Here is a 22228-nt window from a genome sequence, read left to right on the forward strand (position 1 = left end):
GTTCTTTGTCGCTGAGGAAAGGTGGAACGTTGAAGGCTCTGTGATGCTCGTGAAGCAACAGGACACTAGGCTGAAGACCGCGGGGGTTTTTATGCACCCACGTTGGCTATCCCATCATCCTGACGCCTCCCACTCCCTCATTTCTCCTCACCCCACCCACATGGACTCTTCTTTCCTCAGTCACACATTAGTGTGTACAGGCTTTGGCCACACCCTACCCTTCACAGATAGTCTCTGCCTGTCCCTGTGCCTTCATCAGCACTCTGTCTTACTCTCTGCCCATGACAGCTCCACCCTTTTAACTCAAGCACTTGGCAGAAGGCCAGACTTGCTTCTACATTACTGCTTTGATAACTAAAGATGTCTCCTCACGCCCACCCCTCCCCGCCTCTCTGATTTACACCCTCATTGATGCTCAGCTCAATCGGCCAGTCTTCATGTTCTGATAGTTGTTTCGCCAATATAGTTATTGTACACCATGTAAGATTTTACTCTCGTTTTAACGTTTTCAACTTCCCTATCAAACATATGTCAAGAATGATATTATTGGGTTTCCAACAAGCACATGTGAAATTTTTGCCTAAATTGAATCACATGGACACATTGATTGGATTTGGGTTCATTTTTTCTCTTCCCTTTGTCTCCCTCCCTCTCTCCTCTCTGTCTCTCTCTCCTTTTACAGTAATGGAATACTATATTGATATTCTGGGCGTCTGGGGCAGAGCCATGACTCTGCAGTTATTCTATCCTTTTCAAACGCAGTAGATCCAGTAATGCTTGCTGGAGTAAGGGCTGTCAAATACCGCTAGATATTTTCAAAGAACATGTTTTTTGTTTGTTGCAGGTAATGCAAAGTCATGACTCAGAGGTTGCTTTTGGAGCAGAACGGAAAGATGGGAGAGGTCACAGGATAATGACTGTTGTTATAACGGGTGCATGAACTCAATGACTTACACAGCAGCAGACTCCAGGAAGCCATTATCAACATTTTTAATGGTTTTAGTTTAATGTGACTTTGAAAGCAATCTTTTAATTAGCTGTTGCTGTGAAGGTTGCTGTAACGGTGCAGGCAGGGAGGACTCAAGCACAGATCGTCTGAGGCAGTGAGAGTAAATGTGCTTTCAGACATACAATGAACTTCTGATGTTCTCTTGAAATATTCCAGAGGGGCTGTATGAGAACACGGATATCCGAGTTGCTCAGGAGAAGACTGCAGTGCATGTTCCTCACAACATGTGAGGAACATGCACTGCAGTCACGTGTGCGTGCGTGCGTGCGTGCGTGCGTGCGTGCGTGCGTGCGTGCGCAGGATCTATAGCCATTTAATTGACGTCTGCAGTCAGGCTACCAATCCAGTATAGAGTTGACGTAATACTGAGCATGCTCCGTGTTGAATGGGTGCGGCACTTTCTTTCCCCTTGTGCCTCCAGTGAGGCTTGTTACCTTAATCTCTTCCGTTTATTCTTTTCTAGACGTAATGCAACACACAACCAGATGTCACATATTGTGTCACAGTTTTTGTCTTTCAAATACGTGCTCACTGTTACAACTCAGTCAGCATTTTCAATTCTAACCGGCACTGAACACTTTTTCTGATGAAATTGAATCATGGGTTTCCTCTTCTTAATGGAGCATCTGTTACACAGAGTAGTGAAAACAGAATAGTCTCTTTTTCAGTCAGACATTCATAAACGCTCACGTCCACACTTTTCCTGCTGGAGGTCTGCATGGACAGCTCTGGCTCTCTGTGTAATAAATGTTAGTCTTTTCTCTATAATCTAATCAACCTGCCTCATGGTAAGTATCTCTCTCCCCCCCTCCCTCACCCTCTGTCTCACGCCCTGTCTCACCCTCTCTGCAGAGAACACATCTCATTCTTTATTGTTTTTCCACATCCTGCTCCAGCCTGCCCACATGGCCTCTGTCAGTTTTAGACCTGTGTCAAGACAACATTTGCATACCTCCACTCTAATTAACAACATATATGTCAGGCACACAAATGCATAAGCAAATATTATACAACTGAATGATTTTTTACTGGACTGTATCAGTAATACTTGGCGTCAGCCAGATGTTACAAATAGCAATTGATCCTTCTGGTTCTCGAAGAATTCCCGTTGGGGCCTTAAATTCGTCAGTGTCAGGCTACAGTATCAGTTCCAATTCCACACACTATGCTCACAGTATCTGTTGTCTCTGTTATGTGGGAAAACAGGGTATAAACATTTTATTTGTATGGGACAATTAAGTTAAATTCTTGAGCATTTAATTTCAAATTTTGGGTGTGGTCAGAAGTAGAATTGCAAACGTGACTCTTACAAAAGAGTATGCATGTATGTTAAAGAAATGATGCATTTGAAAACATTCATAGTACATTCTGTACAGCAGTATCTTTCTGCCACCATGGCACACTATACTGTCCACCGCTTTGTCGTTTCTGATGCAACCACAGAGAGACACTGAAGTTGAGGCTGCTGTGTTTTCAGGAACAAGAAGGATAGTGGTATGATCCCAGGCTCCTCCGGCCTGCATGCCGAAATGTCCTTGGACAAGACAGATCCTCAAAACTTCCCCAGACAGCTGTGCGGGCAGTGTGTTAATGGTGTGAAAAAGCATTTAGCATTGTTTGAATATGACTTATACCATAAAGTGAAAGGTTGATAAGAGTAGTAAAGTGCTATATAAATTCAATACATTTACCATTCAGTTTAAGCTACACCTTGATAACATTATGTATTTGCTGATTGTGGGCTGCAGTGTGTCTTCACTATATCTGTGACTTTGGTGTCTGCCGTGTGGAGGACTGATAAACAACAGATCTGTTGCCAGGGAGTGTTGAGAATAATCAGAGCAGTGTAGCTTCTTGAATGGTGCCATCTCATGACTCATCTATTTTTTCCTTACCCAGAGTAGAATCAAAAGTAAGATAAAGGCCTAGTAACCTGACCAAATAAAAGCCAGTCAGCCTTTAGTTGGAGTTAAAAAACGTCAGCCAGTGATGCTGAGTTGCTTTTGCTGTGACCTATAAAAAGCTGCAGGGTTGGTAAGCTCCGGAGGCGCTGTCAGGGACCAGATAGAGATCATCTATGAAAAATGATGGTCTCCCAGCAGAGCTGTTGGGTTCTGCCTTGGCTGCAGAACACGTCCGGACTGTACAGAGATGACTGAACAGCACTTGGTACATGTGACCAAGAGACATGTTAGCAGTCGAGGATGATTAATGGCTGTGTTTGCTAATGACTGCAAAAGAGCACTGCAGTGTGAAAGGATTTTCACATTGAATACTTAAGTAAAGAGAGCCCAGGGCCAGATCATCAGGTTACAGACCCCTGGGTACAAATGTTTTATGGGCCCCAAGCAAACTTGGTTTCATATTCAGGATTTGTTTTTCTTTGTTTAAAGGTTCAGTGTGTATAATTAAGTGACATCTAGTGGTGAAGATTCATGTTGTGGCTGAATACTCCTCACCTCACCCTCCCCTTCCAAACATGAAGGAGAACCTGTGGTAGACTTCATTTGTCATTAAAACTAAAAGATTGAAAAATTTGCTAACTGATTTCCACTTGGTAATGATGGCACGTCCCTCCCATTTTTTCTCATGTTCTATTTGTTTTGCTGCACCGACTTCGGTTTCTGACTAGTGTCAGATTAAGAGTAACATAAGGGAGAGCAGGGTCAAGTCAAACTGCTAGGACGACGATGACCCAACCCCAGAGGAAGAACATTGTGAATTATTTATATTCTGTGAAAACCACACTAATACAAAATAACTTTTTGAGAAAAGCACAGTAGATATCTCATATTTTGCTAAATTACTCTTTAGCTACAGTGGCCCAAGTTTTAAATCAGTAACAGCCTTCTCAAAAAACAGTTTTTACTTTAAATGCTGACAATGAGTTCCCATTAGTCCACATGTTCTTGCTGTGGCGGCCATACCATGGCTTCTTCCATTAAGGATTTTGCTGCAGTGACGTCAGCCTTTTTCTCCTGCACTGCAGTGTGTCATATCATGTGCATGTAACCAGCAGCTCTTTGTCTGCTCCGTGCACAAATGTAGTCGGCAACATCATAGTAAATCTTTTTAATTGAAACAAGAGTGAAGCTGGATGGATACATTTGTTTGCCCACTCAGCTGAAGTGAACCTATAACCACACCACTTCCTGAACATATCTCTGCTACTATTAGGTGATGAAGACCAAACAGAGTAAATTAATCTGTTTCTAAAACACTGTATTGTATATTATGTATTATATATCATTTATGAATGTGATCTGTTATTGTTTTGGCAGATTGTAAATGTGTAATACATGGAAAAGTCATCTTCAGTGTGTTGGTAAAGAGGTTTAATTTACCGAACAATAAAGAATATCAATTGAAATAATGGTTAAATACTGTGGGATAAAGTCAATTCCACGCTCGTGATGGATGTGGAGCTGAAAAATCAAACAGTGATGTTAACTGTGATCAATACTGGGGAAACGTACACCATAGAGGGTATCATCAAAACAAGGCCACTTAACAGCGAAATGCTGCATGTATTCGCAATTAAAGAAATGATCATGAAATGTACTTGTGTTACTTTATTGTCTAACTTCAAATTAAATACATGTGAGCACTTGTATGCAATGTTGTATGCAACAAGATATAGCAGAGATATAGTACACTGGCTCAGGGGCACACTCAAAAGTGATGAACACTTGCGCTGTGTCTCAATACTGGGGCTGCAGCCTTCGGAGGCTGCATTTGAAGACCAATTAGATCAGATCCACAATTCCACTGTAATGACAATATACGTTGATCGGAAAAAGACAAAGTCAGCATGTTATATTGATAGCCAAAATGATGTTAGCCTCATTCTCAATTAATTAAGTGTATTTCCTCAGATAACTTGAATTGGCAGGCTAACGCATCCTAGCTGTGTTCATCACTTTTTAGGGTCCCCTGGAAACACAGTATGTGCAGTGTATTTTCTAATTGCCACCGTACCTTTTCCTTGGCGCTTTGAGGCCACTGCCCTCAGTGCAGCTAAAGTTATTTTTGGTTTCCTCTCTTCCTTTCGACCATTAATAGGTTACATCAAGGGTTACATCAATAGCATCAGCTCCTCAGTTTCTTCAGCTTAGCATCACTGTTTCTGTATTCACCTAAAATGTAATACTAGCACATTTATTAAGAAGAGCAATCACCTGCATCATGGCTGACGAGTTATTCTGATTTCTAAAAAAGGAATGCATACTATACAGGACAAAGCAAACCAATGATGTTGAGAAAGTTCCATTTTATTCATTTTAGCATAGCAAACATTATAATTATTCGGTGGTGCGCGTGATTTAAATTACATTGTAAAGAAATAGAGCTGAAATGTGTTAACGTCGATTCTCCAATTGGTTTAGTATAAGTAGGCATCAAATAAGAGCTATAGCTTCTAAAAACTATAAGTGTCAAAATAAATATAACTTTCCTTTAACATATTTCAACAATTTTTATTACAACTTTATTACACACGTGACTCCTTTCTATCCCAACAAATGTGTTTTACATGGCTGGTTCACTCTAACAGAGTGTGGTTCATTACATTGAATGGGAGTTACAAAATACTACAGAAGAGTATTACGTGTATAAAGCCGATATGTTAGCAAGTGTTGTAGATGTTCAGTGCATGAGCTGCTGATGATATTCAAACCATCCTCCCCTGAAGCAGCGGACGACTTTCTCCTGGCGACTGTCGGCTCAACAAGTTCCACAACAACAAAGGCACAGATGTGACCGTCGAGCTGCCTCCACTCTGGTCCTCGCTGAGAGGCTGGTACTGCTTGAACCGTCTGTTTCGATACATGGAACAGAAAACACTTACTCATGACCAAGTTCAAGATGAGTACATATGGCACTAAACAGTAAAAAAATGTGTGTCTACATCTGTGTTTTGGGGTGAAATGTGTTCACAGCTGTTGGATGGATAACATAAAATATGATGAAGACACTTATGTTCCCCTCAGGATGAATCGTAAGAACTTTAGTAATCCCTTAACCTTATCTCCACCACCAGAATAACATTTTGACTTGTTCAATCCTTCGGAAATGGATTTGGATTTAGACTAGGGGAGTGAGGCCTGATCACAAGTTGTTACTAGAGACCCAAGTGACAACACCAATTCCAGGTGTGAGGAGATGTAGTTGGCGGTGGACTGGGAGGCATCTGGCCACACTTTTAAAGTTTTGAAGCTAGATGCGTCCTGGGGCTCATTCTTCCTCTTTCTCAGTTTCAAATTAGTAAATCTTATTTCATAGTTGAGCTGCACACAGAACATTGATTCACTCAGCCTTTCTTGGCTCTCTCTCTTCTCTGTCCTTCTCACAGTGACGTACACAAAGATACATTGACGACAGACTAATATCTATAGTCACATTGGCTAAAAACAGAATTTGGTCTTATGAAAAGAAATGACATATAGTCACCAAGTGGAAAGACTAATACCAAGTGTGAACTGCCGCACTCAGAGCCCACTACTTGTGAGCGGATCACCTGACACAATCAAAACCAAAACTTTATCCCCAGATTAACTTGGGTTCATAAATTAGTGACTCACCTGTACATCAAACCAATACAACAGACAACGCAGGCGAGCACCATAACACCCAGGACAGTGGCGGCTGTTCCAGCTGGGGAACCGCCAGAGGCTGTAATTAAAGTACATTGAAGGAATGAGAAGGAGTAACATGTAAATCAAGTCATTATAGTGGCTGATAACTAATTTCTCTTCCACCCACCTACTGTTACACTGACTCTGGCACTCGCCACAGCAAGACTGACGTCATTGGACAAGGAGACATTGATGCAAAATACTCCAGAGTCATTGAAGAACTGGCGAAGGATCATCTGACAGTCTGGAGATGGTGTGGCTGCAGTACAGATGGTTTGCACTGGTGTGATACAGTCAGCATCTGAAATGACTGTGCATACCTCACTTGGCAGACTGAAAGAAGAATAGAGGAGACCAGCAATGAGTGCACATAATAAACTTAGCTTGATGATAAATTACATGACACAGCTCCCATGTAAGCTAACCAGGAGAAAAGTGCTGTATTAGAAGTAATTTATCAAGATAAGAGGAAATCTTTTCACTTTATGTGATAAACTGAACCATAAGTGAACTCCTTATCCCTCTGTGTGCTTACAATTGAGTTTGGAGACACTTCATTTTCATTTGCAGTTTGATTAATGGAGATTCTTTAATTTGTTAATGGATTGAGTTCAACCATAATCTGTAGACTCATCACTGATTTAATGTAAATTAGAATTATTTTAGTTTAAAGATGGAGGACATAACATGACAGCTCCTGTTCTGAAGCCAAGCAATCTCATTGACCCCTGGTGGCTGCCTGCAGTATGGGACACAAACCCTGCCTCCTCCATGTTAGTGGATGGGACATGGACCAAACTAATTATGTTATCACACTGATTTATATCAAAGTGTTAACTTTTCCACAAAATTGAGTTTGTTATTTCAGTTATTCGATGCAATAAAGAATATGGTGAAAATGTTCGGATGACAAAATGACAGCATCTGCATCCAAGATATTTTAGCTTAATTTTGTGCAATGGAAGGAAGTGGAGATGTGTCGTCCATCGTATATATATATATATATATATATATATATAGACTGTGGTTTGAATGAGAATAAATTATAGTGTAAGTTATGGAGCTAAGTGGAGCTAAGTGGAGATAAATGAACAAGCTCAACTTTAGTAACTTGCAAATTGTAATGACTTAATGACCTCAATGAATGTACCCACCTTCCCTGACAGGAGATGGTGACGTCCACAGCATTTTCAATCACCTCCGTCGTCATTGACACAACATTGGACACCTGTACGATCTCTACACTTTCAATACCCTCTGCAGGGTTGAAATAAGAGAGAGATTTTAACACTGTTAAACAGCACTGTTTTCAATAAAACATTATATTATCAGTTGAGGAATAATCTGCCATAACAAAAAAAAACATGTTTTCTTACGGACGACATCCACAGAAGTGGCAAGGGAGCCATAACGGTAGACCATACAATCAGCCGCCAGCTCTGGTGCTTGTCGTTTAGCCACAACAAGAACAACTTGAGCTGGATCTGCTTCCGCTTCAGCTGGAGCAGCCTCTTCCTCAACAGCTGGTACCTCTGGGGAGCAATAGAGAAAATGTGTCAAAATATATCTGTAACACGAGCAGCTTTTTTATTTTGTGTATACATATTTTAGTGTAAAATAGATACTCACCCGCAGCAGCTACAGTTGCTACAACTTCATTCTCAGTTTCCTGTACTTCAGCCTCAGTATCCACTGCAGCATCCACTGGTGCTGCTTCTTCTACAACTGTGGCCTCAGTGGCAACAGGAGCGACGGCGTCATCAGCAGGGGCTGCTGTTTCAGCTTGGACAACCTCTGCTGCAGCATCAGTAGCCACAACTTCAGCTTCTTGCTCCACAGTTTCTTCTGCCACAGGAGCAACGGTGACTCCAGCAGTGACCTCAACGGCAGTTTCTTCTCCCTCTGCAACAGGGGCAACTGAGGCAGCAGCATCAATCACAGGCACATTTTCTTCAGTGACAGCTGTTGCAGCATCTGTATCTGCAGCAGCTTCATCAGCAACAGCTGTATCAGCATCTACAACCACTGTATCTGCAGCTGCTGTATCTACAACCACTGTATCTGCAGCTGCTGTATCTACAACCACTGTATCGGCATCTACAACCACTGTATCAGCATCTACAACCACTGCATCCACAGCCGCTGTATCTACAACCACTGTATCGGCATCTACAACCACTGTATCGGCATCTACAACCACTGTATCAGCATCTACAACCACTGCATCCACAGCCGCTGTATCTACAACCACTGTATCGGCATCTACAACCGCTGTATCTGCAACCACTGTATCGACAGCAGCTGTATCTGCAACTGCCGGTTCTTCAGCTGCAGGTGCAACAGGGGCCACAGTGGCTGCCTCCCCTGTAGTAGCATCTGTTTCATCTGCAGCAACATCTACCTCTGCAGCAGCATCTACCTCTGCAGCAGCATTGGCAGGATCTTCTGCTGGAACAACAGCTGCATCAACTCCTGCAGGTGCCACCGAGGCAACCTCTATAACCTCTGCATCTGTATCAACAACTGCTTCTCCATCGACTGCATCTGCAGCTGTGTCGGCTGGCTGGACAGAAGCAGCAAGCGGGGTGGCGTCAGGAGCAGGGACATCCAGCGCAATTGCATCTCCTGCCTCAGCTGGCGCTGCTTGAGTGGGGTCTATCACGATAACTGCTGGAGCTGCAGAGGCATCAACAGGCGCCACAGAGAGAGAAGTTAAAAACAACGGAGTGTAACAGAGTTCAGACATCACATAGGATGGCAGTTACATAAAAAAGATGGGTACAAAATCTTACAAGCAGTGGGGTTTCCGCAGTCGCCGGGGATGGTTGCCATCAGCACCACCTGAGGCTTGAAGGCCCCAACAGCGAGGTAAGTGTGAGTGACAGTCTGCTCTCTGGAGATCAGAGTCCCACTGCTGTCGCCAAAGTCCCAGCTGAAGCTGATGTCGGCGTTGCCAAGATACTGGCTGGGATCATGGAGCTTAACGCTGAAAGCGATGGCTCGGTTTTGGATGAAGTTCTGGTCGTCCTGGTTTATGTCACTGAGCTGGGCAAGTGATATGCTGAAGGGAACCTGGTCTGATGACATATCAAAAGATGTCAGGATGTTGTGACGGGGATTGTTAAAGGTTTGAGTTACAAATTGTTGAATGGGGTACCTGTGACAGAGAAGACTGAGGAGGCGTAGCCGAGAGGGATGAACTTGTCTTTGCCGCGGCAGTGATAGATGACAACCTCCATGTTATAGGAGCCCAGGGGAACGTTGTCTGTACCGATTGTGAGGGAGGAGGACGGTCCATCTGCCACCTGCCAGTATCGCCCTTGAACACAGCAACAACGGGATCATTTACAGTAAACTGGTAATCAATGCAAAACTCAGTTCAATTTCCACTTTGTGAAACCCACCAGATATACGGTAAATATGATGAGGCTGGTTCATGTTTAATTTTTGTGTAAGAACATTAGCAGTCAAATTATTTGAACACAAACTCATGTAAAAAATACCATATAAAACTCCACAAAGGGCTTCATAGATAGACACATAATAATGTACAACCAATATAATATACCCTGAAAATTACAATTATTAAACATGCTAAGGACCAACCGCAAACCATGAACATGGGGCCATAGAGGCCCCAGGTAATTGCTTTTTTTCCCCTGGTTATTAATCCTGATGAACTGGAACAAATGTGGTAAACTGAGGCCACAGTGCTAAAAAACTTTTTACAGAATGATAAATTTAATCCAGATAATAATAATTATTCACATTTGAAGTTCCTGAGTTAACAGCACTCTTTATATCCAGTGTGTATTTCCTGTTACAGTGTGTCTCCATATTAAGGGTGATGATGACACATCTACCACATATACAGAAAATGTTAGAGACAATCACAGATCAGCTTCGTCACATGCCCCAAGGCAACATTTTGCTTCACTGGTTAAAGCACAAGATCCCATTGATAGTTTTACAACCTTTTATGATGTCTTTCATTTTATCTTTAGGAGATTAAGGATTTTAACGATTTGGTTTTAGCATCACTCAGTAATTTACTCAGTAATAACATAACCCTTGCCGCTATTAAACTCAGGTGGAGCTAAAACATTACTACATACAACATAAATATGAACTTTAAACAGAATCATTTATTTTCTAAATCTTTACCCCAAGTCTTCCAAACGAACACATAGTGAGGTTTCTTGTTCTGGCTCCTGCTGAATGGTGTGCCGTCTGGAAAAAGGCCCGTCTGCTCAGTGTCCTGGTTGGGATACACAGCCTGACCCTCCTGATACTGTTGTCCTGAGAGACATGACCGTCATAGATCACACATCAGTATAATGAAAGACGGGGGAAACAACACCTATATATTATATTACTGATTGAAATCATTTGTGAGGGTTTCGACTGGCAATTAAAGAGTCACTTGTTGTCAAAGCCACTAAACTTAAGCCAAGATCCAATACTGTCCAAACTGCTGCAAAAGGTCAAATATTACCATAGGAAGTATATTTTGAAGTAATAATCTGCCTGTGGTTTTGATCATTAATGAAAGTGAAAAAAAAAACAAGACATTACAAAACATCAATTTACCGTCGATGGTGCAGTTACGTGCCCAGACCACCTGACCGTCTGAGAGCACCGTCTGATTCGGCGGGAAATTTAGATTAATATTGAAGGTTGTTCTTGCTCCAGTCAGAGTGGGTCCATCGCTTTTAAGGTCAAAGGTTACTTCACCACCTGGAAGACAAAATACCCACAATTGACCATGTTTAGATCGACTGGTTGAGAGAAATAGCAGCATAAAAATAGAGAGCGAGAGAGAGAGAGAGAGAGCTCACCGAACCAACAGTTTCTGAATCTCGTGTCTCCATCCTTCCAGACAGGATACATCCGTGAGTTCCATGAGCGGTAACGTGTGAACTGACTTCTTCGCTCTGTGAGGAATATAACAAACTCTTTAGGAAAAGAAGCGACACTTTGCAACTCATCAAAAACAAACACAATCACTGAGGGACTCCGAGGAAAGTAAAACAAATCTGAAAAATGTATCTTTAAAAATGTTTTTGCTTGTGCAGGATTAAACACACTGTATAGCATTCATTTCATATTTGAGCAGAGTTACAGTTTGTTGACTTAATTTCTTTATTCATTTGATTGGGACATTCATCAACTGACAAAATAGCCGACTGTAGCCAGAGTTAGATGTATAAGTTAATTTTCATCTGTTGTCCCTATAGCCAGCTCTTAAAAGACAACCTGAAATGAAACTGAAATGACTTATCTTAAACATTACAAAGTAAATATCTGTGGATATAATGTACATTATACATACTACAAACTACAAACTAACCTAAAACAATAAAACACACCACCCAAAACAAACATTCAGTTAACAAATAATTACAATACATTAGAATATTTAAACAATACAATGCAATGCTCGGATACAAATGTAAACTAAATCATATAAGATAAAGTGGAATGATTACACATGATCACAAATTTGGTTTGCTTCAAGTCAAATCTTAAGTTTGTATGTAAAGGTCATCAGTACTGTTTCTTAGGTCAACAGATTCCCTATTCCAAAAGTTCTTAAAAATAAACATAAATTCTTCATGATAATGAAGCAACAGTCATGATAAAGATGCTCGTGTAAGCGTGTGTTCTGTGCTGCGGGGGCTTCAGGAGTGTCAGGGTTCTTGGTGGTGGGAGTCACACGACCTGCAAACTCCCTCAATCCCCTTCATGTGACTATCAGCTGAGCAGCAGCATCGTAATCCCAGAGAGAGGAATGAGAGATCCCAGACTCACTGGCTTTTCTTCTCTCTCTCCTCAGTCTGAAGTGTGTGAGTGTGTGTGTGTGTGTGTGTGTGAGTGTGTGTGTGTGTGTGTGCGTGCATGCGTACATGCGTGTGATTGCGTGAATGATTTTAGTTGTAGGTGTTCTGAATTAAAGAACATTCCTTCGTAAATTGTTATGAGAAATAAAGTAATTGCATAAAATTGGCCTGAAAAGGTGTGTAGATCTTGTCTCTGTTAAACAGAGGGCAGAGTGTGTTAGCGTGTAACCAGCGTAAAACGACAGATCAATCCATTTGCTGCTTGACTTATTATCCAAACAAAGAATTACAGTTATACAGTAAAGTTGTATTTAATGGGAAACGTAAATGTTGGGGTTTACATTGGACACAGCGATTACAATCACTCAGTCTGATACTAAGGTCCAACATCCCACACATCCAAATTACTTAACCTTAATAAATCATTGAGACTCGTATTCAGATTTTAAACTTTGAATTCCTCGAACAAAAGAGAAAAACAAACACTGACTTTGTGCCCTTCAAGGTTAGTTTTTCTGTAGATATTTATGTTTTACATATTCCGGTGTCAAACAATAAATTAAATTGACTGATTTCGTATTTGTAAAAGAATTCATTGAAAACTTTTTTGATTGCAGATCAATTTGAGAATGAGATTCACATAGTCAAGAATAAAAATTAAGGGAAAAAGTGATGATATTTACAAAAGTAGGAACAATAAAAACCACACACTTGACCAGAAACTGATTTTCAGTAACTTCAGATGTACTCACGTATGGCATTGGCTGATGTAAAAGCAATGATAAGCAGCAGCAGAGCCACGGTCGTCATCCTGTCTCTGTTGGTCCGTCTCCGGTCTCTGAGCCCTGATCTTCACGGTGGTCTTGAACCCCAACACTACTTCCAGAGAGACTTGGGAAATATCTCCTCACTCTCTTTAAGAGGGCCTCGGACCTGAATTACCATAAAATTTCTTCTCACCTCTGACATCATTGTGAGCCTGTAGACTGGCACCACCCCCTTTGAGAACACATGTAAGAGCTGTTTTGTTAAACTGTTATTGTGAGTGACCAAAAACAAACGGTTTAATTCATAGCTTTTGACCTGATTGTTATTATCTTTTAAATTAGTTAAAATTTTTAAATTCTTACAAGAACTAATGCACGTCGTGTGAGCTTTGTGTTTTTGCTTTTAAGCAAAATTCCATAGATGTTTTCTGATTCTTATGCTGGATTTTACTAAGTAAACAGGCTACAAGATCTTCATCAAGGTGCTCGGGCAAAGCTACAGATGAGGAAAAAAAGGATAAAGAGCATGTAACTAAAACAAAATAAGACCTGAATGGAACTAATGGCCAAAAAGTCCTCTTCAATATGATCAAAGTGCACCAAATTGCACACACTAATAGAAATCAGTCCCTTAGACAAAGTGAGAAGAACTTCCTGGACACACCCCTTTGTCCAGACCTGCACCAAAATTGAATGGGTCCTGTTTTGGCCCAGACCCAACCCTTCCACCAAGTATTTAGAAAATCCCTAGAGTCGTTTTGCAGACTGAAAGAAAAACAACAATGAAACTATGGCCTTATTGCTGTGATAAAAATCCTCCAAACCTCCTTCAAGTATAGGATGGATTATTGGAAAATCACAAATGCTTTCTACACAGTGTATATTCTAATTCCGTATGTGATGTCTGCTTTGGGATGGAGAGTGGTGAGAACTGTGTGCGTACTTTGAGTCATGCCTGTGTTTGACATTTGACCTCACAGCTATGTGAGCACGGGCGTCACAAGATGAGAGTGCAGTTGGCAAATCAATGGCCTCCTTTTATTCACTGAGCCATTCCTCCGCATCCTGCTGTCCACCTTCAGGCTGCAGAAGCTCTGAGAATCTGTGTTCACAGCAGCACACACACACCCTCAGTTCATGAGACGCGTCCCACAGCTTCATTCTGATGAAGACAAGAGGAAGAGGTGATGAAGATTTTAAGTTTTTGCTCTGAAATTATCCCAGAATTGGACATAAACACTTTAAACATCTATTTTAACAGTTTTTTCCCTCTTATTTAGACTGGGTTCTTTCAGCAGAGATGAGTCTCATCTGGGCATTATCTTCAAGTAACTTGAACAACGTCAATAAAACCTGAAACAAGAGCTGATTGATACATCGAAATTAATTATTAATGTTATTCTGATGGTCTGAGATTATCATGTGCAATAAAACCGGAAACTATAAAAGTAGCATTTAGGTTTTCCTATGTAAAACTAGTAAGTAAACCACTAATCAGTTACTGTATAATAAAGCAGAGGTATATTCTGTATTAGAGCTGTTTAATGATTGTTTCATAACTGCTTTTATTATTTACTGTTTCTCCATGTTTACTGTTTAGTTTTTAATCTGATTATTTATTTGATCTATTTATCTCACTTTTCCCTGTTTGTTTCCTGTTGTTCTTCCTGGCAACGACAGCATCAGGCTCACGTGGTAAAGTGGGTTGTCCTCTGCAGAGGGTAGGTGGTTCAATGCACTTCGGCATGCAGAAGCACTGAATGAATGTGTGCTTGAATGTAAATTGTACTGTACAGCATTTTTAGAAGTTGATAAGACTAGATTATATGCTGTTTAAATACAGCATATTTGCTAAATTAAAAGAACAACTTGAAGAATGTGTATAAAGTTGTATAGAAAGAACTAATTAAGTATTTATATTTGACTGTATTTAGCTCTTCACACACATGATTGGTGGTTTTCCCACTGATGTTGCCCCATGCCTGAGAGACTGTTCAGACCGCACTACATGTGACCCCTCATGTGCTAACAGTACTGTTCAGGAGGGACTAAATCCTTCCCACAGAGCACCTGACTTAACATACCACAAACAGTCAGCCGTTACCTTCTCTTTTCATTAGTCTCCACTGTATAACAGATTAATGGCAACGTTTGAGCTGTTCAGTGAATTTCTTGAAATTTGAAGAGCTGTACGTCACACAGAGGGAAAATCTGACCCTAACTTACTACGACTCCTCACTCTCCCGGAATATTCTCGGATATGTTTCTACAGTATACAGATTCAGAGATTTTCATTATAAGGCAAGTTATTTAAATTCAAGTTAGAAAAAATACACTATTTAACAAAGGAGGGAATAGCCAGAATAAATTAATAAAAAAGGCAAAGCAATGATGAGCCCCAGTTAAATTTAAGTGCTTTAAAAATTATGTAAATACCACAAAGCCCCTTCCTGGCCTCCCTGACAGTCATACATGCTCACACAAGCTTTCTATTTTCTAACACTAACAACGCAAATTGATGCTTGTGTTTCGTAATGGATCAAAAGTCTGATCAATAACACCATCTGGTTTGTAAAACTCCAGCTAAAGATCCGACCAGACAGTCAAATCAGTTCATGAATACAGCCATTCAATGTATTCCCAAGGTTTAAACAAACTTCATTCATTTTTGCCAGTGATCCTAATTCCTTCATTTGATCTCCTCATTACTACAAATGCAACACTCAGAACTGGGACGACAGGCAATGTTTACTACTTTCATTTTGGACACATTTGTGGTGTAAGGCTGGCTGTGTCCGGATTAACAAAGTCCACACAGGTTATTCCAAATCTTTGACTGACAAAGTCTGTTAGATATGCATTTGAAGCCAGAAGAAATATTGACAGGCGACCCTTTCACAGAAAAATCGCTACAATAAGAAACCAACATTTAGCTATAGTAGCATTTTATCTCATTCTTATTTCTCAACAAAAAGTAATCTCGTCGAGGTAGACAGAGAGTCCACTTTTCTTAGAAATGCCGGGTGGAGGAAGGCCTCTGGGCGGTGGTCATGTGCAGTGTCTGTATGAATGCTTCCATGTCTGGAGACTAACAGATGACGAATATTTTAATGATTTACGACAAAGCCTGATCCATATTTTACATCATTAACTGGACCATTCCTAAATGCTTACCCACAACCCCCCTGCGACAAGATGATTTATATGATTGAGGCGTTTGCTGCGTCATTTAACTACTAGGCCACCAGCTGGACTCCTGCTGGGCACCTTTGTTGCATGTTGCACAAACTGGGGAAACAGGAGCTTTATTGGGCCCCAGCAGCTCATTCTTGCCTCTGGGTCCTGTAACTAATCTGGATGTATTTTTTCAATCTTATAGTTTTAACTTCTCGCAAGCAGGTGTTTATTCTTTTTAAGTCTATGAATATGGCATATTTTGGAATGGGTCAACATTTTTAGTTTCCACACTGGAGACATGACAGAAGAATATTAGAAACCTCACTTCTACACAGCAAGTGATTTTACATACAGCTGTTACATTGCCTTTCACTAGAGGGTGCTGTTGTCCGTCTTCTTCACCCTCTCCAGTAGTGAACTGATGTAAGCCCAATTTCCCGCAGTAAGTTAACATTTACTCTTTTTTTTAACAAGTAGACGTTGATATTTTTGACCTGTTTATTGTTTTTTTCAAGACAAGATAAATTTAGATAAGATAATACTTTATTAGTCCCACGACAGGGACATTTGCAATGTTACAGCAGTAAAGAGCGGAATCAAAAAACAGGCACAAAAAATATCATTGGAGTAATAGTAAGTAAGCATACAATATAAAATAAATTCAAACAATATATATATATTTAAATATAAATGGTATAGAAAAAAAACATACAGTGTAAACATGAGAGTGATACAAAAAGTGTGCATTTTATGGTAGATCCCTTCAGATTGATTGTCATTACAACATTACATTAAAAAAATAATGCTGGTGCTACCTTTTGTGAAAACATAATTTTATAAAACAGTTCTATTTGTTGGTATTGAAAGAATGGTTTAGGAAAAAAATGATCTAATTTACATATGATAACATATCTTTGTCATTGATTAAACACACTTTAGTCTTTAAAAAAACGGATTCCCTTGTTTTTGTTCCAGATTATAGTTAAAATAGAGACACTTATACAATTCACATCTTTGTGTAAAAGCCTGGAAGAAGATCATTGTATAAATTCTTTGTCTTTTTCTCATGTCAATAATAAAAGAAACGACGTTGGGTACGTAGCACGTCATCGTCGTCTGACCATATGACTTGTGAGGGCTGCTTGTTTTGTATATGCTGCTCATCCCGACATTAATCTGCTCCCTCTCCTGACTTGCAGCCATCGACATGAACACAGGGGTGGATACACAGCTGACGGTGCTTAAAACCCATTCACTGACCATGTGTTGTCACTTGGACACAACACTCTTCTCTCAGAGGACGCTGGTGGGGGGGAGATTACAAAAACCCGGGGACCCCGCTCGCTCTCGGTAGACGGTGTGTGTTGAGAAGGAAAACAAACGCTCCCCGGGCTAACGCGGGAAACGTTACTGTGGTTCAGTGTTTTGCATGGAGGAGCCGTGCTCATCCCCACCCTGACATATGCTATAACCAGGCTAATGAACCTTCATATCCCGGGTAGTGGTCTCAGTCTGACCCGAGCAGGTTTACCCCGACCCGGAGCTCCGTCCCCGGGCTGTCGGTGAGTCCGGAGCCCGCTCAGCAGCCCCGTAGTAGCGGCTCGGTGCATGTCCTGCCACACACTGCTCGTCAACTGTCGTCTCCCCATTAGCCACCGAGCGGCTGTTAGCTCCCGCACAAAGAGAGCAGTGTTGCTAACCGGCTGAACAAAGTTACCCCGGACATGGACACGTTCCAGAAGGTGGAGAAGATCGGAGAGGGGACGTATGGAGTGGTGTACAAGGCCAAGAACAAAGTCACCGGGGAAACCGTGGCTCTGAAGAAGATCAGGCTGGACACGTACGTTTCCCGACGCACCGCTTGTTGCTTTCATGTTTGTGCTGTTTGCTAACTTCCATACATCTGCCAGCTAACAGCCTCTTCTCCTCAAGTGCAGTGTACAGGAGACAGTGATACAGGAGACAGGGGTTTGATTTATTACATACAAATATACTAAATCAAATGTGAGTTTCGTATTCTTTTGTTTTCAGAGTTCTAGTATCAACAATGTTACATCTACGGTAATTTGGTTTCTCTGATGTTGATGATATTCATCATCTGCTTTGGGTTTTCAAAACAAAACATTCACCCACAGTCACAACTTAAAACATTCATTCTTCAGTATTCAAATAAAATGTTAAGACATTAAACATGTTCCACATAATGAAAACAACCTATAAATTAAAAAAATTCAACATACATTGTTGTCGGTTAACGGTCTCAATGATTTATCAAGTAAAACATTCAATACATAATTAAAACATGTTTTAAGTTGTAACCAAAGTTACAAATATTTGGTGCTGGGCATTAAAACAATATTAATTATTATGGCATGTAGACTTCATCAATAGCAATATAACAAGGGTTCAAAAGGTTAATAAAATGCTTGTGCATTGTACAAACAGTACTGAGTTATAAAACATAATTAAATTATCAAATAATAATAATAATGTGACATTTATTGTGTGATTATATCTGGACATATCGCCCAGCCTTAGAAATAGCCGTTGTTTTATCATGGGAGGTCACAGGGTCTTAAATATGAGAAGGTTGAGAACCACTGAAAATGATTTACATGAACTGATGATTGTTGATTTAGTGCAGGGTTTCAAAAAACAAACGTGCAATCTGTGTGTTGGTCCTTTTTTTTATTCTGAACGTCTGCTCTGTGAAGAAGTAAAGACATCCCATGCTTCAGCAGGTGGCATCAGTGAGTCGCTGTCTCCACCTCTTTATAACCTTTGTATCAGCCCACAGGAAGTGAAATCAGTGATGTGCTTATCAGGCCTTTCCTGATTTGTTAGCTCACTGCCAGTCATGGTGCACTGATGTATTAATAGAATGTATTTAAGCTTTGTGAGAATATATTTACTGTCTGCCCCAACTATTGATACAGAAAACATAGAATAAAAGAATTTTTTTTTCGTTAATAAGCTAACCTTCTCATGTACCGTGTGTTTCATTCAGGGAAACAGAGGGTGTACCAAGCACCGCCATCCGAGAGATTTCACTTCTCAAAGAGCTCAGTCACCCAAATATTGTCAAGTAAGTGCTTACTGTTACAACTTCAGCTTCGTACTATTTTTTTTATATCCATGTATGTTTGTGTCCGATGGATGTCCAGCCTGTATGTTAATGTATTACAGACTGCGAGACGTCATCCACACAGAGAACAAGCTCTACCTGGTTTTTGAGTTCCTTAATCAGGATTTAAAGAAGTTCATGGACTCAACGTCTGTCAATGGCATCCCAATGCCCCTAGTGAAGGTAAACATCAGCTACTTGTGCCAAACAGACCGATTTTGGTTTAAAAAAAGCAAGAATTAAATTGAATCAGTAGGATGTCTGCGGTGACTCACCTGGGTTTTCATTTCTTGCGTTTGTTAGAGTTATCTCTTCCAGCTGCTGCAAGGCCTGGCCTTCTGCCACTCCCACAGGGTCCTGCATCGAGACCTGAAGCCACAGAACCTCCTCATCAATGCTCTGGGGGAGATCAAGCTCGCTGACTTTGGCCTTGCAAGAGCCTTCGGAGTACCTGTTCGCACATACACACACGAGGTAAGTTGTATAGCTACTGTTCCTTATCTGCACAAACACATTTCAGAAGCAAAATAGAACGCTGTGAACTCAAGGCTCTGCTGAAGCCAGGAAAATTACATTTTTGATCTGAAAGTGTTTCTTTCGCAGAACATTTCTGTGGATATTTAGATTTTTTCTCACTTGAAACTTGATATTTTTCAGGTGGTAACACTTTGGTACAGAGCACCAGAAATTCTCCTGGGATGCAAATACTATTCCACAGCTGTTGACATCTGGAGTCTAGGGTGCATCTTTGCTGAAATGGTAATGTATTCAGTTTCATCCTTCTTCTCTGTATTTCAATAAATGAAGCCAACACATGATGCACAATATATCAACATCTCACCAACAGTCTGGCCTCACTGTCCATTCTCAAACAGATCACCAGGAGGGCCTTGTTTCCCGGCGACTCAGAGATTGATCAGTTATTCAGAATCTTCCGCACCTTGGGCACACCCGATGAGACGGTCTGGCCCGGAGTCACATCGATGCCCGACTACAAACCATCTTTCCCAAAGTGGGCCAGACAGGATCTATCCAAAGTGGCTCCTCTTCTTGATGAGGATGGAAGAGAACTGCTGGGAGTAAGAACACGGAATTCATTTTTATTTGTGAAGCACCAAATCATAACATACATTATCTCAAGGGATTTTGCAGAGTACAATCATTTAACAATCATCAAAAAGGTTGATCCCGGATCTTTTTGTGGTACCATAAGCATATGGAGTCTTTGGCCGTATTATTGACCTCATGTGTCCTTGTGGTTTTTCTCTTTGTAGGAGATGCTGAATTACGATCCAAACAAAAGGTTATCTGCAAAAAACGCCCTTGTACATCGATTCTTCCGCGACGTCACCATGCCAGTTCCTCACCTGAGACTCTGAGTCCAGCTAAATATCAGGCTCTGCCAAACGTGTGCGAGCGTCGCAGCTCAGCCTCCTTTCAGGACCTCAGCCTCTTTTCAGGAACAGTGGACACTACAGGATGTGTTTGATCCTTTCATGAATATTTGATAAAACCCCAAAAGCTTTTCATAGCATAGATGTCCTGAATGTTGTTCCGTTCTTTTCAGCCATGATGTTGTAATAGTTATAAATGTGTAGCTGTAATTTTCAATATCATAAGTTTGCACATTATGTGCAGCGGCCTTTTTGTTGATGTTAATGTTATTTGGGATTAGGATGGTCTGGCAGACGCACTCTAGTCATGTGCCATTAAGTTTCCCAATGAATCTATATTTTGGCTTTAGGATCTCTACGTTCAAATAGCCAAATAGCTAGAAGTAAATGTTATTTCATACATTTGTGGGATAGTGCAAATAACAGATGATGATGGGGTCGGCACAAGTTGTCCCACAGCAGAACTCGTCAGCTGATGTTGGACACAAGACTATAACTCTGTTCCTTAGTTTGATGGTTCTACGAGTTTGATTCAGAAATTGGGTCCAGAGTATCTTGAAGTGACTTTTAAAACTGCACTTTTGGTTGGTAAACAAAAAGAAAAGCTCCTGTTTATTCGCTGACCAAACTGAAGTTCTCAGCTTTTATACATACAGTTGTGATGTTTGCATGTAATTCCGATTTTACAGAATTTAATATGCTGTTGCATTTTTCTTACTCTAGATTTTATCTAAACTGATTGAGCTGTTTTTATTCACAGTTTTAAAAAAAAATAAACTTGTTCAAATAACTGTTACTGGTGATGTTGGTCTTGAGTTTCAATGCAGACGGCTCATTTGAAGTATCTGTAGAGTCTGTTGGTGATTTTAGTCTTATAATCGTGTTTTCTTTCATTCTGGAGTCAAGTGAAACAGTTAAGCCAAATAATTTGTCAGACTCAAATACCAGAGTCAAATACTGTCTCGCCCGATTAAATCATATTACTGTTACACCTCATTAGTCTTTGGCCCAGGTCGACATTCCATTACACATTAAGGAAACTTGATTAATGCTTATGTTAATCTGGTTAGAGTTTAAAGATTGTGTATTAGAAATACTGACAATGAACTGTTCATGTGTCTCAGATCAATGTTTACAAGTCAAATTAAAAGCATGGAATATGCATTGACAGTGCGACAGAAGTAAATGTTTAGCTAAGACAAAATTGTGCAAATTAAATAATGAACCTGCATGGGGAAAACATGTTAGAAAAATGTATTATTAATTTCTTTTTAAAGCTTTAGA

The 22228-nt window shown here is 40.5% G+C and overlaps 2 protein-coding genes across 2 annotated transcripts; one reads left to right on the forward strand and one right to left on the reverse strand.

The window, feature by feature from the left end:
- Positions 1-5280: 5280 nt before the first annotated feature.
- On the reverse strand, positions 5281-13435 carry LOC128461485 (melanocyte protein PMEL). The gene is made up of 12 exons (XM_053446420.1): positions 13235-13435; positions 11481-11576; positions 11233-11379; positions 10807-10941; positions 9800-9961; positions 9435-9719; positions 8272-9318; positions 8019-8174; positions 7797-7899; positions 6770-6975; positions 6589-6679; positions 5281-5823 (listed from the first exon to the last, which is right to left on the reverse strand). Exons 1-12 carry the CDS (start codon positions 13290-13292, stop codon positions 5679-5681), a joined length of 2631 nt encoding a protein of 876 aa, XP_053302395.1. The 5' UTR covers positions 13293-13435; the 3' UTR covers positions 5281-5678.
- Positions 13436-17653: 4218 nt separating this feature from the next.
- cdk2 (cyclin-dependent kinase 2) lies at positions 17654-21735 on the forward strand. The gene is made up of 7 exons (XM_053446434.1): positions 17654-18266; positions 19434-19511; positions 19613-19733; positions 19854-20024; positions 20208-20309; positions 20426-20629; positions 20825-21735. Exons 1-7 carry the CDS (start codon positions 18151-18153, stop codon positions 20927-20929), a joined length of 897 nt encoding a protein of 298 aa, XP_053302409.1. The 5' UTR covers positions 17654-18150; the 3' UTR covers positions 20930-21735.
- Positions 21736-22228: the final 493 nt, after the last annotated feature.

The sequence above is a fragment of the Pleuronectes platessa genome, chromosome 2, assembly GCF_947347685.1.
Source record: "Pleuronectes platessa chromosome 2, fPlePla1.1, whole genome shotgun sequence".
Lineage (NCBI taxonomy): Eukaryota > Metazoa > Chordata > Actinopteri > Pleuronectiformes > Pleuronectidae > Pleuronectes > Pleuronectes platessa.

Bases quoted from the DNA above. Each gene is read 5' to 3' on its own strand.
- cdk2 (XM_053446434.1), top strand. From the start codon at position 18,151: ATGGACACGTTCCAGAAGGTGGAGAAGATCGGAGAGGGGACGTATGGA. The intron at 20,025-20,207 runs GTAAGTTGTATA...GATATTTTTCAG, and splicing joins TTCGCACATACACACACGAG to GTGGTAACACTTTGGTACAG. The intron at 20,310-20,425 runs GTAATGTATTCA...ATTCTCAAACAG, and splicing joins GGTGCATCTTTGCTGAAATG to ATCACCAGGAGGGCCTTGTT.
- LOC128461485 (XM_053446420.1), bottom strand. From the start codon at position 13,292: ATGACGACCGTGGCTCTGCTGCTGCTTATCATTGCTTTTACATCAGCC. The intron at 9,962-10,806 runs GTAAAGATTTAG...GCTGTGTTCAAG, and splicing joins GTTCGTTTGGAAGACTTGGG to GGCGATACTGGCAGGTGGCA. The intron at 6,976-7,796 runs GTGGGTACATTC...TTCTTCTTTCAG, and splicing joins ACCATCTCCTGTCAGGGAAG to TCTGCCAAGTGAGGTATGCA.